The following is a 19,664-nucleotide window of genomic DNA, read 5'->3' on the forward strand; positions in this document are numbered from 1 at the left end:
CATATATCCTCCACTCAAATGTTTGTAACAAAAATATGTTGAGATCATTGCCAGCAATGTAGATGCTTCTCTGCCTACCTAAATTATATTGATTGAAAGACTAAGATGATGCTGTCTTTGAACTTGTTCCCTTAGCCTGTGTATTGTAATAAACATTTTATTCTGACATTCACCATTTCCCACCCCTCGTCTGAAAATTAAAAGTTATACATTTAAAAGTTGCTTAAATTCAGCTTGCCAGAGGTGCCAGCCTTGGCCTGGCCCTGTAAATATCTTAATATAAATAATTAAAAAATGATTTTAAAGCCATAGTTGAAATAGTATCATTTCGCAAACACCAAGGATTCACTGGACTAGTGAGTAGTTCCAGTTTTGGGAACATGAAAACACAATACTCACAGCTCCCTCGACATGATGTTGGTCATTTTTACAAGTAGCTTCCACCTCAGAGGGCCTGGCACCCCTTTTCGTATTGTAGTGAACTGTGCTGAGTAGAATACACATTGCACAGATCAATAGAATATAAACTTATGGTCCAAAAGTTCTTTAACCATTTGACCAATTTACTTTTCCTGCTACATATAAATAAAAATAATTCATAAGTCCTGTAGAATTACCTGTTTATCCAATGATATTTGAGGTATTTTTCACTTTTATAGAATAAATGTACACACACACACACACAAAAAGAAAGAGAATATTATCTATATATATGTTTTTATATTAATAAAATTATTAACAATATTCACAGGAAATCAATATTCAAAATTTCTGAAAGATATGTTTTATATGACACAGTAATCATCAGGAATTATAATTAAATTAATATTATCTAGATGACAAGTATTATAAATTTGGTGTGAAGAAAAATCTTAGAACCTTAATTGCTTTCTTATACCAATGCTGTTAAACAATTATAAATTATAATACATTTTGAAATTAATTGATTACATCAGTTTATCTACCCTAAAAATGTATATAATGATAATATTTAACTGTTTGCAAGTTGCATAGAATAAAGAGATTGTAGAGATCAATGACAAAAAATAGTTTAATGAGAAAATATTTCTTTTAACATTAGGTTCTAGGCTGATAATCAAAGGAAGAAATAAATGAGATCATGTGATGGACATCATCAATAAGTGAAATATTGTTACAACTATTAAGAAATAAAGGACCATGATGAACTCAAAAATAGAATCATAACTAAATGGATTTTTTAACATATAAATCAAAATAATTCTATTGCAAGAGGAATTCATAACAGTTAAGTTATATTTAAAAGGGAAATGAAAGAATTTCAATTTTGGACTGAAGATGTCCAGATAAAATTCAAATAACTTTATTTAATGACTTAATAATTTAGGGGACAATATGAATAGATTTTATTTGAAAGACTTGGATATGTAGCTATAGATGGGGAAAAAAAAATTGAATTCTGTAAACGATATCAGCAATTCTTTATCTCATGTGTCTCGTCTTCTTTTGCTTAGACCACTGAAAAGATCACAGGACATGTGACAAAAGAGCTTTGAGAAAGAAACAAAAAATATAATAAACCTGTAATGCTATTGCATATATTCCAATATCAGAAGTGAATAAACTAAAGTAATATTTTCAAAATAACCACTTATTGTCAATATTTATCTGTAATGTATATTTTTCCCACACAGGTATGAATTAGACAAACGCCGGCAGCAGAGCCTAAATAATAATACTTTCTAATATAGGCACAAGACCTGAAATTTTGGAGGAAGGAGCTTGATTACACTGACTCCTGAGCTCAACTGGTACTTATTTTACTTGCTCTGAAAGGAAAGACAAAGTTGACCTTGGCAGAATTTGAAATATGAATGTGAAGAGCTGGAAGAAAGCCACTAAGCATTTTGGTCAACATGCTAATGATTCTGCCAGCTCACTGTCTTAATAATAATAGTAAATAGTTGAATTGAAAAGAATATTCCAGCTCAAGAGAATACCATTGACCACTAAATAGATAAAAAAAAAATACCAGTTATCTTATGGTCAATTGAATGATAAAAGGATATGTAAGGCTTAATTATAGTGAAGGCTAAAAAAAAAAAAAAAAGGCTCACATTTTATATCACAACCATTCAGATTACATGACAAAAAATTATACAAATGATTTTTTTTTTTTGATGAAGTACAAGGAAAATCTTTTAACAGGGTTGTAAGGTTCACTCTCTTGTGTAACTGGTACTTATCAATTCCTGTGTACCAGGGAGAACAAAGAAGATTTGGTGGGATTCTGAGTTGAAAAACATTGAGTCCAGTTCTCTCTATGAGATTAAAATTTCACTGTCAGTCATTGATTCCTCAATTAAATGTGGAATCTAAAGATTAAAGTGGGAGGAAAAGGAAAATCGTGGTGTTTGTAATCTTCCCAAGATCATTAGAGAAATAACTAAAACAAAAGTTCCATATTGGAACTGAAATCAGGACACTTGCCAAACAGAATGTCAAAACAAAGTAAATATGTTTTGTAAAAAATATGAAACATTTAAAATTCAATGAAACTATTTTTTCTTGCATGTCAGATTTCATAAAACAAAATTTAATATATAGAACTGTTTAGCAGTGAAAGTTAAGGTGAAATTTTTTGAAAACTTTGATATCTAATATCCATTGGTTGATATTGAGACAGAGTGAATGAGAGTGATTTAATTTATGATTCAGTTTAGTGAATAAGAGTCATTTAGTAAAAGGTATGACAAAGTTTAAAGACGACAACAATAAGATAACAAGATAATACAGGTAAGTTTTTTTTTTTTTTTTAAAGTTTTTGAAGTAGGCAAAGATGCTGATTCCCACATCAAACTCAACAACAATACACAAAATTGAAATGAAACACACTTGCATTCACGCATACACACAAAATCACTGAATCAAGAAATACAAATATTTTACTAATAAGCATGGATTTTGACATTTTCCCTAAAAAAGATCCAATTTAGTTGTAGATAACCATTATACATTTCTAACATTCATCAGTACAGTAATACCACCACTAGTGTTAGATCAGGCCAGAATAATAATATAATACATAAAGAACTATTTGTTGTTACTTTGACCAAATCATGTATTTAACAAAAGAAAACATATGAAACATTCAGCCTGAGACCATCCCTGGTTCTAAGATTCAAACTTCTTTTAAAGTGGTCTAAATTTAAAGCCTTTCTTCATAATTTCATGTTAATTTATGTTCCAAAAACCAATATAAGTTATTTTACTAAATTCTTCATTTTCAAAATTAAAACAAAGGAAGGGTGCTGGAACAGAAATATGGTAACAAAAGCATTAAAGAATTTAACAATCCATTGATACAATTCTAATCTATTACAGAAAGATAAGCATTTTCTAAAGCCCAACAACTAAAGTTTAACCCTTGTTTCATGATGCTATATGAATCACAGATGAAATACACCAATCAGATAGAAACATCTGAAAATATTACCTGTCCGTTGCAAGAATGACAAGCCAGCAGCAGATCTGATCACAAAAGTATTAAGTTGGTAGCCCAAATTAGTACCTACTCTATTATACTTTAGAAATGAGAAATGGTTATAATTAAAATTGTGATTTTTCTTTACATAGCTTAACTTATGTTATCAATCTATTGCTGTGAATTTAAGGTTGACATTGGTATGTATCAGGTAGATTTTGAAAAATAACTTTTCACTGATCTAGTTAATGTAATAAATGGCCAAATAACTCTGAAGTCAGTCCAATTATCTCCTTCAGTAGCTGTTTAGAACTATTCACCTCTGGTCAGTGAAAAGTTATTTTTCAAAATCTACCCGATACGAGTAAAGTAAGTTCGTGGTACTTAATTTATTCATATCTTTTGGGTAACATTAACTTCTTAAGTAAAAAAACGTTTGTCAATCCCATACCATTTTGCACAGTATTTTTCATATTGCATGTACAATGGATCAGAATTTTTTTTTTTTTAATAATTTACTTTTCAACTCAGTGATTCTAGTAGCTAAGGTATAATTTTCTCTTTTCTAAGGAAAGAAAATAGTTTTGTCACCAACAAAAGCAAATATTCTTATAACCTTCTTTCAGATACTTTACTACTTCTTTATTATATTTTTTATGATAATGGATATCATTGAAATAAAAATACTATCTGCTTCTTGTCTTAGCATAACTACATAATTTCAAATGCAACCCATCATATTTTAGTAAATATCCCTATTTACCACCGAAAACTTGTGACCCAGTGTTATCTGACATTTCCTTTTTATTCTTTCATGAAAGGTCGCACATAAAATGTCAGATATTAACATTTCATAGAACACAAGAATGTCTTGGTTCTATTTGATTTGACTCAAGCTGATGAAAATTATCACTGGTCCAGTGACAAACTTCACTTTCTTCAATCACACTAACTAAATGACCATAAGAACTTCTTGGAGGAGAAACTTTAATGTTCAGAAGGATAAGGAGTATAAATTAATGCTTTCATATTTCTAATATCTATCTCTCAGACAAGAGCGACTTCTAGGATTTACCACAAAAGTCAACTACTGAACTAGCTATCACACAGCTCTATCATTTTTTTAGTGTTTGAAAATTATTTTCAAAAAGAAACAAAAATAAATTATTATTACTATTGTAACTCATATTTTTTTGATTAGAGGCAAAGCCGAATCAACCAGTATATTACTGATATATATTTTATTAGTCCCTGGAGAAATGAAAAGTTGAGTCAAAGCTCAAATTGGATATCAATGATAATAATTAGAATAATATTGCAAATGAATGAAAAATACATGAGGTCAATCTTAATTTTTGATGTGACAAAATTCAAAGACAAAAATGGAAACAAGAAAATGTAGTATTGAAAATACTAATGACATTGTTTATCTTCAAGTGAAAGATATGATAAAAACGACAATTTTATTAATTTCACCAAAAATAAAAGCCAAAAAAAAAAAAAAGATTAACAGATGAAGTAGAATAGGAGAAAGAAAAATTAAAGGTGGGGGTTGATAATATTTTAAGGCACATTTCATAGATAATCTGATCCTCATTCTTACCATTTAGGAATATTAGAAAAACCAGACAACCCAAAATAAATAATAATAGGTCTCACATTTTAGAAGAAATAAATATTCAAATAAGGATAGACACATTCACCAATCATTGAACATACAACCTGATATCAGACTAATCAGCAGCATTATAATGCATTGGTTTGCACTAATTAAATCACGTGAGCCAACTGAGTGACTCATAATATTCCAGTTTTTTTATAAACTATGACTTTCAAGAGATATAAACAACCAAGCACACACACATATATATATATTATGGACAACCTAGCAATTTCTGTTTTTTTTCTTCACCCAAGATGACTATAACACATCTGATCTTTTGGCCTCATTCAAAATGCATATGAAGATGTAAAGCAAACATAAAAGCAATTTAATGACACATTTATGACAATGGATACAATATACAAGTAAAAGTAATCAGGTATTGTTAATTGCAATATTTCTAAGGAAATATTCTTCTAATGAAAGATTCAAGAAAATATATATGTATATATTAAAAAAAATTTGTTAGGTTTTTAAAAATCAGTTTATTTTTCTTTCAAGTTTTAAAAAAATAACCCCTAAAAGTGTACATGGATAACTATTTTCACCTTAGTATGACAATACATGTTCTACTTTATATATCTTAAGGTTTTAGTTTTCATTGTCTTTTGAAAATGCTTTCTTGTAATAGACCAATGAACAAAAATAACTCATTCAAATGCATAAATAAAATTTTTTAAGTGTGAAAACAATTTTTGGGGGGTATATCAACAAGAAATTTAATTCTTGAGTTGATAAAACTGAAATAAAATAATCCTCCTTGAACATTATAAAAAACATGATTGAATCCATTCAGTCACATCCCAATGGTTTGAGGAATTAATCCTAAGAGAGTTCCAAATGTTTAGAAGAGGTTTATGTTGGCATTCACAGGTTATTGAGAGTTTCTTTTTTTTTTTTCAAAATTTCTCATTTTTTATTTTATTTTTGGTTTTAAATAAATGATATCAACAAGATAAGATACATTCAAATAGATATAAATAAGTTCTGGAGATTGTAAAATATGAAGAGATTTTAAATAATAAAAAGAGGGAAAAAAATATCTTAAATAAATGGCAGCACATGGAATGGAATTAAGAATTATACAGTTCTGGAATCTTGCAATTCCTTCCCACCCCCAAAATATCACAGAAGTTGGCATCAGCATGTTGACATTTCAATGTTTAGCAGGGAGAGCCGTGTCTGCAAGTAAAAATGAAAATATATTCAACAAGGATACAAAAAGAGGGGAAATGTGTGTAATGATAATATTAAGATTGTTTAAATATATTCTTAAATTCAAAATAAAATGTTACTAGAATAAGAGTGTGTGTGTGTTAGTATAAGCTCAAACAATGAATAATCCAATGTATTAAATGGAGAAGGTGAAAAAGGAAAGAGCCTCAACCAAGCTTTAAGAAATTCTAAATTAATCTTTGAAAGGAATTTATATTATTGCTGGTCCAGGTTGTTGATTCTTATTGATTACAAATGATAAAGAATAAATGAGTCAAAAGTAAATTACACAGCTTAGCAGCAGGTTGAACTAGATTAGTATAGAGCAGTGGTTCTCAACCTTGGGCCATATGACCCTTGGGGATCCAGATAACATTTTGCTGTTAAAGTTTATGTGCAACTAATTGGTTATACTTCTACAATACACAAAGTTTTAACCATCACACACATGATTATGTGACCGACCAGGCTATCAGATGTTATACATCACTAGTTACAATGTTCTTTTGCATTGTTTTAGCCTTGAAATGATGCTACTCCACTGGCGAGCAGACCAACAATCTCCACTGATTGAAAGTGGACTGCAGCAATGTGAAATGAAGTGTTTTGCTCAATGTGTCGCCCAGTCAGGGAATTGAACCCACGATCTAGTGATCGTGAGTGCAACAGCCTAGCAACTAGGCCATGCACCTTTAACAACCATTTTATACAATTCCTCACATTTAATTATAAAAATACAAAAGGGAGTTTTTTTTAGCCTCAAATAGCTATGGGGGTCCGCCCGAGTAAAGTGGGAATCAAAAGTTTCCATAGGTAAAAAATAGTTGACTACCACTGGTATAGAACAAGAACAACCCATGCAAGCATAGAAAGGTGAACATTAAATGAAGACAAAAACAGTAAACCTATCACTAGAGAAATATCCAAAAAGAATTTATTATCATGTGCTGAGTGGTTGGTGTTAAGAAGGGCATCCAGCTGTAAAAGTCTTTCCAAAACAATCACAGATGTTTGGTGCAGGCTTCGGCCTGGCCGGCTCTTGTGGAATTGTCCCACCCATGCTAGTATTGAAGACGGATGCTAAACGATTATGATGATACCATATATAACTACACTGTATTTCATTTCCTGTATTCTATTAAGATATTTCCTTCTTTACATACATGACACACAAATTTTTCTAGATTTATGACCTAAATATCAAGATAACATTTGCATGGATGTTACAATCTGGATGTGGCAAATCTTATATCTGACAAACATAAACAGTGTAAATTTTCATTGGAGGAAACTGAACTAAAATTTGTACAGTTCTTGTTGGATAAATCTCATTTCAAGTTTCTTTGTAAGGCAACTGAAAATTATTATTAGTTATGGTAAATACTTGTATAGTAACAAACATTTGTTTATCACGATTATAGTTACTTTTTAATATTTCAATGTCAACACAAGCTACAGAATGTTTAAAAATAAAACATACTCCAAGTCTGTCAAATGAAGTACTGATGTCATCTGGTTCACCTTCCAATATCTCTTCAGGATTAGGAGCACAACTAGAAACAATATTGGTTGTTGATGAAGTGTTCAAAGAATCAGAAGATGCATCATTGTCTTCGAGTTCCTGGACGATTTCTGTTTGTTGTTTCACAAAGTTAATAAATACCTACAACATTAGAAATAAAGCGATAATTTACAGAGTTGAAAATCTGAATTCTAGTTTTAATTTTCAATGTAATATTTTGAAATTTTCTGTTTCATTTTAACAAATTTTTCATGCAGTTTACAGAAATATCTGGAAAATGTCCAACTAAAAAATTCTTAGCATAACAATACTGAAATTTCTAACAACAAAAAGACAAGCAAGCAAAGGTGTAATACATACATTATCTAGAGTATTCTGACTGACAGAATAGTCTTCAATCTGGAAATCTCTTTGAGCATCTTCAAGCTTAGAAAAGATGTAAGCTAGAGAAATAGTCTTCGACTTAATTTCATACTGAAGCATGTTAATGTGTTGCTCCTGAGGGAAAAAAAAAATATATAATGAAAAAAACTTTTAAGTTAGTCTCACCATCAGGTGCAGACAGTAACAATAGTTACACAAACATTTTCTTTTTTTTAACTATCAGCGACAGAAAGACAGCCCTTACAACACTTTCTTTTTCAGGGCTGCTGATACTGATAGGAAGTAGTTATCTTTAAACTAGAGATCTGGCCTGAGTGTTTACAACAGAGTGAATGCCATTAAAGGTACCCAAAGGTTATGTGGAAGGGCCAAACTGGATGATAGAGTAAAGCCTATCGTCTAAGAACTCAGAATGCAAAGAACCAGAGCAAATATCACAGGGTCTCCTGTTTGATATTTTAACAATTCCACCAATCCCTTGCTCTGATATGGTTCTTTATTTCATTGACCCCACCAAAAGGATGGAATGCAAAGCTGACCTTACAGGGATTTGAGTGGTATTTTGAAACTAGATAAGATGTACAAAGGTGGTGGGGTTGCACCTAAGCTGTACTCCACAGTTTGCAAGGAATGAACTTTTATTATTGAACATATACTGAATAATACCAACTCAGAAAATAAGGAGGATCAACAAATTTTATATCATCACTATATCCCATTTAAGTCATTAAACTATTTAAAACCCATTAACATGTTACTTATAATACATAATTTTTAAACTCTGAAGAAAACTAGTATAAAAACAATTTTCTTTTGAAAATTTCCTGATTATTACAAGATAAACAAATTATTTCTGATGATAATGAGAATATTTTATAAATAGGAACTTTTTATAATATGGTAACCCGGAAAATATTTTTTAATTTACTTACCTTAATTTTAGCATTAGGGAAATTTTTATCGATAAAGTGTTTGACGTTCAAGCAATTTCTTTCGTAGTTTGGTCCCCTAATACGAATTACAAATGTGTAGCCATCACCATATTTATTTTTTAAATGTTGAGTACTGCCAAGACATTTGAAGCTGCCATTTACCATAATAGCTAGACGTGTACAGAGAGCTTCACATTCTTCCATGCTATTGAGAGAGAGAGAAAGAAAGAGATAAAAAAGGTAAGTGAATTAGGGCACAAGAAAATTCATTAACTCTTATTTTACTGATTCAAATCATCATCACATAATTGTCCAACTCATGCCAGCATATATATATAAAATTGAAAGTAAACAGTAAATGGAGAAATATTGATCAACAATTGACTAACATCGATTATTACTTTTTAATACAAATAGACTTTATCCCATCTGACAGCCGTTTCTGCTTCCAATGTTCAATAGTGTTGCCATTGAAAATTCTGAAAATAATATTCATCATATTAAGCCTTTCTTCTTCCTGAGGTTTTTCTTTTATGTATTTTTCTTCACTCTGATGAAGCTCCATGTTCCAGATCGGATATGTTACAAAATATGATATTATTTTCAGAATTCTCAATGGCAACACCGTTGAACATTGAATGCAGAAATGGCTGTTAGATGAGATAAAGTCTAATTGTATTAAAAAGTAATAATCAATGTTAGTCAACTGATGTTGATCAATATTTCTCCATTTTCTGTTTACTTTAAATTTGATTCCTGATAAACTCATGTTTATCTTTGTCATTGCCTGTATCCTATGAGCATAATATGTTTACATATGTATGCCCATGGTTAACATAGGTAATTTGTTCATTGTTGTTGGCACTCCGTCGCTTACGACGTCGAGGGTTCCAGTTGATCCGATCAACGGAACAGCCTGCTCGTGAAATTAACGTGCAAGTGGCTGAGCACTCCACAGACACGTGTACCCTTAACGTAGTTCTCGGGGATATTCAGCGTGACACAGTGTGACAAGGCTGGCCCCTTTGAACCACAGGCACAACAGAAACAGAAAGTAAGAATGAGAGAAAGTTGTGGTGAAAGAGCACAGCAGGGTTCGCCACCATCTCCTGCCGGAGCCTCGTGGAGCTTTAAGTGTTTTCACTCAATAAACACTCACAATGCCCGGTCTGGGAATCGAAACCAAGATCCTATGACCGCGAGTCCACTGCCCTAACCACTGGGCCATTGCGCCTCCTACATAGGTAATTACACTGGTAGTAAAACGGATATTTTTTTATCACTTAGATGGTTATTCCAACCTCTAACTCTACTAACCTTATATATATATATATATATATATATATAACTTATATAAGTAATATTCTAAAAGGATATATAACTGAACTTATGTTGAGTGCTCAATTATTTTGAGCAAATAAATGTGTATATATGTGTTTTTATATTATTAATAAATTCATAAACTCATCAATAATATACTCAGGAAATCAATATTTAATATTTTGAAAGACATACATCCAACATGACACGTGACAACATAATAAATTTAAAATTTAAATATACGAAATATAAATATCAATATATATATAAATCTGAATATAGATAAATATATGTGTGAATATATATGCGTATAAAAATTTATGCGTAATTAAGCATGAATATTGTAAAGTCTAAAATATAAAATATAAAAGAACCTAAAATTTAAAGAGTTAAATATCTTACGATCGTTTCGCGGATATTACTATAATCACAAAGTGATCTAAAGATCATCTTATCAGTAATTCCGCTCTTCAGAGATACATTAAGAACCAATAGTATATATATATAATATTAAAACATTAGAAATATTAAAAAATTAAAAATAATAATAAAATATATATACTGTCCTTTCTATAAATTGTCAAATTAATCCTTCTGAAATATGTAAAGTTCATTCCTTTCATCCTTTGTTGAAATTTCAAGTGTTAAACACTTATTTGTATAAGAATTGGTATATTTTTTTCTTAATGTATAGAAGACCTCGGCAAAACTCATCCTGCTATTAGACGTGTTGGTAATCCTATAAATCCGATCCGAGTTTGAAAATTCATCCACCGTGAATATTTCAACATTAAATTTTAAATTTAATGTTGAAATATTCACGGTGGATGAATTTTCAAACTCGGATCGGATTTATAGGATTACCAACACGTCTAATAGCAGGATGAGTTTTGCCGAGGTCTTCTATACATTTAGAAAAAAATATACCAATTCTTATACAAATAAGTGTTTAACACTTGAAATTTCAACAAAGGATGAAAGGAATGTACTTTACATATTTCAGAAGGATTAATTTGACAATTTATAGAAAGGACAATATATATTTTATTATTATTTTTAATTTTTTAATATTTCTAATGTTTTAATATTATATATATACTATTGGTTCTTAATGTATCTCTGAAGAGCGGAATTACTGATAATAAGATGATCTTTAGATCACTTTGTGATTATAGTAATATCCGCGAAACGATCGTAAGATATTTAACTCTTTAAATTTTAGGTTCTTTTATATTTTATATTTTAGACTTTACAATATTCATGCTTAATTACGCATAAATTTTTATACGCATATATATTCACACATATATTTATCTATATTCAGATTTTTATATATATTGATATTTATATTTCGTATATTTATATTTTAAATTTATTATGTTGTCACGTGTCATGTTGGATGTATGTCTTTCAAAATATTAAATATTGATTTCCTGAGTATATTATTGATGAGTTTATGAATTTATTAATAATATAAAAACATATATATATATATATATATATATATATATATATATATATATATCCTTCTGGCCTCATCTCAAGGCACTGTTCTTTCCTCTTCCTTCCTTCTTCGTTTATTTTATTTTATTTTACATAATTTTGTATTTGCTTTCACTTTGATGAAGCTCCATGTACTAGATCGAATGTGCTATAAAGATGGTGAATATTCTTTTCGGAATTTTCTTTGTAAGCACCAGTTGACATCGGTAGCCAAAATGGCTGTAAATGTTATGTAATGTTATGTTATGTTTTGTATTAAAATATAATTAACCAACGTTAGTCAATTTGTTTGTTTGGTGATCAAAAGTTTTCTCCATTTTCTGCTTATTTAAATTTGATTCTGGATAAACTTTTGTTAATTCAGTTATTACCTGTACCCTATGAGCATAGAGTACTTGCATACCCATGCCCAGGGATAGCATAGGTAAAGACTATATTCTCCATTAACGTTCCTTTGACAGCACTCTTATGTGTCCAAAGCTTGCACTAGGTACAACATATGGAGTTTCTATCAACACCTTTCTTACATATCAGGCAAGACCATCTCCCAGAAGGAACTTGTGGTTTGTCTGTTTTCCTTCTTACTAGGACTTTGCTAAATTAACCCTAAGGCTCATAGATTCCAGACCTTGTTTCCACACCTGAAATTTCTTCACATATATATATATATATATATATATATAAAATCCACAGATGGAATTTACAACTATTTTAATGCATTGCTATGCATGTTTCCACAAATCACATGTTTCTTATGATCATAGTCTGTATTCCTGGGATTATAGTTCATGTGTTCGTTTCCACAAACAATATGGCATTATGTCTAAGGAAATAAACATGAACTATGATCCACCCAATGTCCATGGACACTACTGACTGTACTGCAATCATCCCAGGAATATGGACTATGAGTGTAAGAAACATGTAGTGATGCATTAAAATATTCATAAATTCCATCCATGGATTATTTTTATTATATTTATCCTACATTATATTGGAACAGCTTGGCACAACCCCATAAAACTACTATTGCAAGTTGGCATCATTAGACTGTAGCCAACATAATAAAATAGGAGCCTTTATATGCTTACTCAAAAATGTTTCCTGTAAACAAACTTAAAGGATATATAATATATATATATGATGGACTTCTTTCCAGTTTCTGCATACCAAATTCCCTCACAGGGCTTTGGGCAGCCTTGGGCTATAATAAAAGACAGAGCCCAAGGTATCACACAGTGGAACTGAACCTGGACCACATGGTTGCTAAGTAAACTTGCTAATCACACAGCCTGCCTATGTCATGAAGTTGAAATGGAAGTGAGAAAGCATTTACCTGTGTGAGGTGAGTATGACTGATCGACCAGATTTTACAAGATCTATAATTAGATTCCAGAGGAACCGTCTGGAATATGGATCCATGCCTGTGGTAGGTTCATCCTGGAATAAAAATGTAGACAGATATAAATTATGGAAACCAAGGAATGTGAATTACACAAATGTAAAAATAAACATTCTTGATATTCTTGCCAATAATAAACAATAGCAAAATTCTATCATACCATAAAAATAACTGGAGGATTTCCGATTAGTGCTATGGCAGTGGATAGCTTCCGTTTATTTCCACCACTGTAAGTGCCTGATGCCTTGTCTGCAAATTCAGTCAAAGCTAATTTCTTTAGAGCCTGCTTGACAACCTGAAAGAAAAAATAGTTAATATCAGGTCTTTTCAAATCATCATCATTATCACAAACATTAATAAGTTTTGTCTGAAATATTAGTACAGTTTAAATAGAGTTATTTATAACAAAATCTTGCCTTCATATCATATAACTAATAACTTCACATCCTTGAAAAGTTTCTTGTCTTAGATACTAGTGAAGCCTTTGCTCACATCTAAAATGAGAACCTAAGCTTTGTTGCCCATCAATTGATTGTTCTTATCATTACTCATTCCCAATTCCATACAAAACAATTTTCTCAATCACATATTCCATGGGCCGCAAACTTTTGGAATTTCTTTCCTACCCATAGAAAATTAAGGAAGTCAGTGAATGAATGATATCATTTTAACTTATCATCATCATCATCGTTTAACGTCCGCCTTCCATGCTAGCATGGGTTGGACGATTTGACTGAGGACTGGTGAAACCGGATGGCAACACCAGGCTCCAATCTAATTTGGCAGAGTTTCTACAGCTGGATGCCCTTCCTAACGCCAACCAGTCAGAGAGTGTAGTGGGTGCTTTTACGTGTCACCCGCACGAAAACGGCCACACTCGAAATGGTGTCTTTTATGTGCCACCCGCACAAGAGCCAGTCCAGGGGCACTGGCAACGATCTCGCTCGATTTCCCTACAAAGGCCAGTCAGGCGGTATATATATATATATATATATATATATATGTCTGTACGTATTGTCGTCGTCGTTTAACGTCCGCTTTCCATGCTAGCATGGGTTGGACGATTTGACTGAGGACTGGTGAAACCAAATGGCTACACCAGGCTCCAATCTGATTTGGCAGTGTTTCTACAGCTGGATGCCCTTCCTAAAGCCAACGACTCAGAGAGTATAGTGGGTGCTTTTACGTGTCACCCGCACGAAGGCCAGTCAGGCGGTACTGGCAAAGGCCATGCTCATCTCGCTCGAGAAACCTCATGTGTCACCCGCACAAGAGCCAGCCCAGGGGCACCAGCAACAATCCCGCTCGAAAATCCCAGAACCCCACACAAGAGCCAGTTCAGGGGCACCGGCAACAATCTTGCTCGAAGAAATTTCATGTGTCACCAGCACAAGAGCCAGTCCAGGGCACTGGCAACGATCTCGCTCGAAAAACCTCATGTGTCACCCGCACAAGAGCCAGTCCAGGGGCACCGGCAACGATCCCGCTCGAAAAACCTCATGTGTCACCGGCACAAGAGCCGGCCCAGGGGCGTCGCCCACACATGAGCCAGTCCAGGGGCACTGGCAACGAACCCGCTCAAACATTTCATGTGTCACCCGCACAAGAGTCAGTCCAGGGGCACCGGCAACGATCTCGCTCGAAAGATATCATGTGTCGCCCGCACATGAGCCAGTCCAGGGGCTCTGGCACGATCCCGCTCGAAAGATTCATGTGTCGCTCGCACATGAGCCAGTCCAGGGGCTCTGGCATGATCCCGCTCGAAAGATTTCATGTGTCGCCCGCACATGAGCCAGTCCAGGGGCACCGGCAACGATCTCGCTCGAAAGATATCATGTGTCGCCCGCACACGAGCCAGTCCAGGGGCTCTGGCACGATCCCGCTCGAAAGATTTCATGTGTCACCCGCACATGAGCCAGTCCAGGGGCACTGGCAACGATCCCGCTCGAAAGATTCATGTGTCACCCGCACATGAGCCAGTCCAGGGGCACTGGCAACGATCCCGCTCGAAAGATTTCATGTGTCGCCCGCACATGAGCCAGTCCAGGGGCACCGGCAACGATCTCGCTCGAAAAAGCCTCACATGTCACCCGCACAAGAGCCAGTCCAGGGGCACTGGCAACGATCCAGCTCGAAAGATTTCATGTGTCGCCTGCACATGAGCCAGTCTGGGGGCACCGGCAACGACCTCGCTCGAAAAACCTCATGTGTCACCCGCAAGCTGGCCCAGGGGCACCGGCAACGATCTCGCTCGAAAGATTTCATGTGTCACCCGCACATGAGCCAGTCCGGGGGCACCGGCAACGATCTCGCTCGAAAAACCTCATGTGTCACCCGCACAAGAGCCGGCCCAGGGGCACCGGCAACGATCTCGCTCGAAAGATTTCATGTGTCGCCCGCACAAGAGCCAGTCCAGGGGCACTGGCAACGATCCCGCTCGAAAGATTTCATGTGTCGCCCGCACATGAGCCAGTCTGGGGGCACCGGCAACGACCTCGCTCGAAAAACCTCATGTGTCACCCGCAAGCCAGCCCAGGGGCACCGGCAACGATCTCGCTCGAAAGATTTCATGTGTCACCCGCACATGAGCCAGTCTGGGGGCACCAGCATCGATCTCGCTCGAAAAACCTCATGTGTCACCCGCACAAGAGCCAGCCCAGGGGCTCTGGCAACGATCCCGCTCGAAAACATTTCATGTATCACCCGCACAAGAGCCAGTCCAGGGGCACTGGTAACGATCTCGCTCGAAAGATATCATATGTCACCCGCACATGAGCCAGACCAGTGGCACTGGCAGCGATCCCGCTCGAAAGATTTCATGTGTCGCCCGCACACGAGCCAGCCCAGGGGCACCGGCAACGATCTCGCTCGAAAAAAAAAAAGTTATCTTCTTCAGGTGGCAACAACTAAGATGTTCCAAAATGCTGCACCAGAAACTATCTCAAATTAGCTTTGGTAGGTCCTCAGTTTTGTGTCGTGTGTCTGTCAATAACATTAATTTAGTAGAATGGTCTTCACTATGAAGATAACGTTATAGAAATTAAAAAGATATATCATCAGATACAGCCTTTTGTTCAGCACAAACCAGTGGCCAACAAAGTCTACCTCATGTTGAGCAATAATGGTAGCGATGGTGGAAATTTGCCCATAAATGTGTTAAATCCACTTAAGCCTGTTTTATGCACCATCAAGACAATCTTGAAGCTTCTTCTTCATAGTTTAAGTTTCTGATCCAAAGAGAACAAAACTCTCAACACAAATTTTGAAGAAGGTAAACTTTGTTGGCTATAATATTTGATTGCTCATTGGTGGAGAGAAAACTGAATATATGACAATCAATGAAAATGAAAACAACCTGCCAATTTGTTCCAATGTTGGCCCACAACTTAAGGAGGTCAGTGACTTCAAAGAACTTTGGTCCTATGTAGTTGATAGTAAGAATTATGAACTAGCTGTAATAAGCTTCAAAACATCAGCCAATCAAGTACTTCAAAAGCAACAAGCATAGTAAAGTAATTAACTTTTCTAAGTTATATATCAAATACGTCAATGCACAAACATCAATAGAGAAAGCAACAAACATTACCATTGACACAAGAGACCTTGCACACATTTCTTATTCAGATTTGTATTAAAAGCATAAATAAAATGGCAACTTACAATTGCTTCGTCTTTTGGAGGAATCCCTCGAAGACGAGCATAAAACTGAAGGTGCTCTCGAGCTGATAATTCATCATAAAGGGAATCAAACTGTGGACAATATCCAATGTTCTGTCGTACTTTACTCAGGTCTTTCAAGATACTGTTAAGGAAATGTATTTTATATTAAAATTTGGTCAGATAAACATAGTAAACATTTTAACATTAAAATATATTGGATGTTTGTCTTGCTAATTCATCAGAATATTTGCAGAATCCTTAAAGACTATGATAGAATAGGCAAAAAAAAAACAACTTTAGACTGATTTCTTCTGATTATTGGAAGCACCTAGAAAGAATTTACCTATAGCTCTAAGTTTGAGAGAGAGAGAGAGAGCAAAAACAAATTTTACAAATTTGTAGAATTGTCAAAAGGAATAAAAAAAAATATCAATAAAAGAACAATTTACAGTAAACTTTTAAAAGAATACAAGTTAAATATTATTTTAAATTTAAATAGAAGAGATCAAGTTCTTAGGAATAAATCCATAGAGTAATAAGCTTGTTTTTCTTGATAAACCAAAACCTTTCAAGATTTTATAGCTAGAAGTTTTTTGAAAAGTTATTAATTTCAGACAGATTTATAAATTTGTCCAAAAGGAAGCAAAATCTTAAAACATTTTAAGGAACATGAGACAAATTCAACCAATAAAATTAAGTCCTCTCTTAATATATATATATATATCATAAAATACTTAAAAGTTAGAGAAAATATTAGAATGTAAATCAATGAACAAACTACAATGCTATTGCATAAAGCCATGTAATTGAATATTACAAGTAGCATAAGTAAAGATTTTGACTAAATAACTATAGATTGTCACGAAAAAAATTGAAGACTGGTCACTACTTTCAATGAAACCGTTTAGTATTCATTTCATTTTCAAAATATGAGGGGTGTTTTCTTTGAAAACAGTAAATACAGTTAGTTCCAATAAAATATACTGTTCCAAGTAGGTTCAGATTTATGCAAAATATCTTTTACTGTAATCTATAAAATTTTATCTAATCAGTTATAATAATGGTGGTTCTTTTGGGTCCTTTATATTAAATTCAATGGTTGTAACTACATGTCCTTAGCAGTTGCTATCAAGTTACTAGTCTTTAATTAGGTTCAGTAATCCTGAAGGTTTTTCTGTATTAATGAAACTGTCACTTTCTGCAGATACCATTATTAATCTTTTATTTGCTTCAGTCATTAGACTATAGTCATGCTGGAGCACTGCCTTGAAAATTTTTAATCAAATGAATTGACTCCAGTACTTTTTTAAGCCTGGTACTTAATTCTATTGGTTTCTTTTGCTGAGTTACAGGGGTGTAAACATACCAAGACCAGTTGTCAAAAAGTGCTGAGAAACAAACACAAAGACAGACAGACAGACAGACAGACACACACACACACACACACACACAGTGGGCTTCTTTCAGTTTCTTTCCACTAAATCCACTCACAAACCTTTGGTTGGCCCGATGTGCCACACAGTGGAACTGAACTCAGGACCATGTGGTTGGGAAGTAAGCTTCTTACCACACAGATATGCCTGTGCCTAAAATGTTCATAATAAATCATCTGACAAGTTAAAGACACACATTGAGTGTTTCTGGAGGCATTGCTTTTCTCTTAAATCATTTTGAAAGATTTTACCTGAAACGGTGAAGTTCAGCATCTCCATTTGTTGGTGCTATATCTCCAGTTAGCATCTTGAAAGTTGTAGTTTTCCCAGCGCCATTCACACCTAGCAGCCCAAAACACTACAAGAAAATATTATTACTCAGGAACATATAAATCCATCACTCAATTTAAATTATAAGATAAACAAGTTTCAGAACAGGAACCATATAATAAGTCAGAGTAATCACTACATCATCATCATCATCATCATCATCATCATCGTTTAACGTCCGCTTTCCATGCTAGCATGGGTTGGACGATTTGACTGAGGACTGGTGCAACCGGATGGCTACACCAGGCTCCAATCTAATTTGGCAGAGTTTCTACAGCTGGATGCCCTTCCTAACGCCAACCACTCAGAGAGTGTAGTGGGTGCTTTTACGTGTCACCCGCACGAAAACGGCCACGCTCGAAATGGTGTCTTTTATGTGCCACCCGCACAAAAGCCAGTCCAGGGGCACTGGCAACGATCTCACTCGAAAACCCTACAAGGCCAGTCAGGCGGTACTGGCAACGGTCACGCTCAGGATGGTACATCCTATGTGCCACCCGCACAAGAGCCAGTCCAGGGGCACTGGCAACGATCTCACTTGGCTTGCCGGGTCTTCTCACGCACAGCACATTTCCAAAGGTCTCGGTCAGTAGTCATCGCCTCGGTGAGGCCCAAATGGCTTTAGACCTTAGTAAGTCTTAGTAAGTAGGAAGGCAGACAAATTACAAATCCTTCCAGGGAGATGGCCCTGCTTGATATGTAGAAAAGGCATAGGTAGAAACTTCATAAGGTGAATCCAGTGCAAGCTATGGATAAATACGAGGTGGAGCAATATCAGAGGAAGGTTAACAGTGAAAGTCTTTGTATGTGGCAAATGTACAGAAAATAGATTCCTTC

General features: G+C 34.4%; 1 protein-coding gene across 1 annotated transcript in view; it reads right to left on the reverse strand.

The window, feature by feature from the left end:
- Positions 1 to 3,959: 3,959 nt before the first annotated feature.
- The window catches only part of LOC106875941 (ATP-binding cassette sub-family A member 2), a 146,709-nt gene continuing 131,004 nt past the window's right edge, over positions 3,960 to 19,664 (reverse strand). The window contains exons 42-49 of the mRNA XM_014924268.3: positions 18,749 to 18,855; positions 17,065 to 17,206; positions 13,565 to 13,699; positions 13,339 to 13,442; positions 9,180 to 9,384; positions 8,224 to 8,361; positions 7,822 to 8,004; positions 3,960 to 6,308 (exon numbers count right to left, since the gene is read on the reverse strand). Coding sequence (XP_014779754.1) covers positions 6,267 to 6,308; positions 7,822 to 8,004; positions 8,224 to 8,361; positions 9,180 to 9,384; positions 13,339 to 13,442; positions 13,565 to 13,699; positions 17,065 to 17,206; positions 18,749 to 18,855 — 1,056 coding nt within the window. The 3' untranslated portion in view covers positions 3,960 to 6,266. The remainder of the gene's footprint in view (positions 6,309 to 7,821; positions 8,005 to 8,223; positions 8,362 to 9,179; positions 9,385 to 13,338; positions 13,443 to 13,564; positions 13,700 to 17,064; positions 17,207 to 18,748; positions 18,856 to 19,664) is intronic.

This window comes from Octopus bimaculoides, chromosome 2 (assembly GCF_046866305.1).
Source record: "Octopus bimaculoides isolate indiv1 chromosome 2, ASM4686630v1, whole genome shotgun sequence".
Lineage (NCBI taxonomy): Eukaryota > Metazoa > Mollusca > Cephalopoda > Octopoda > Octopodidae > Octopus > Octopus bimaculoides.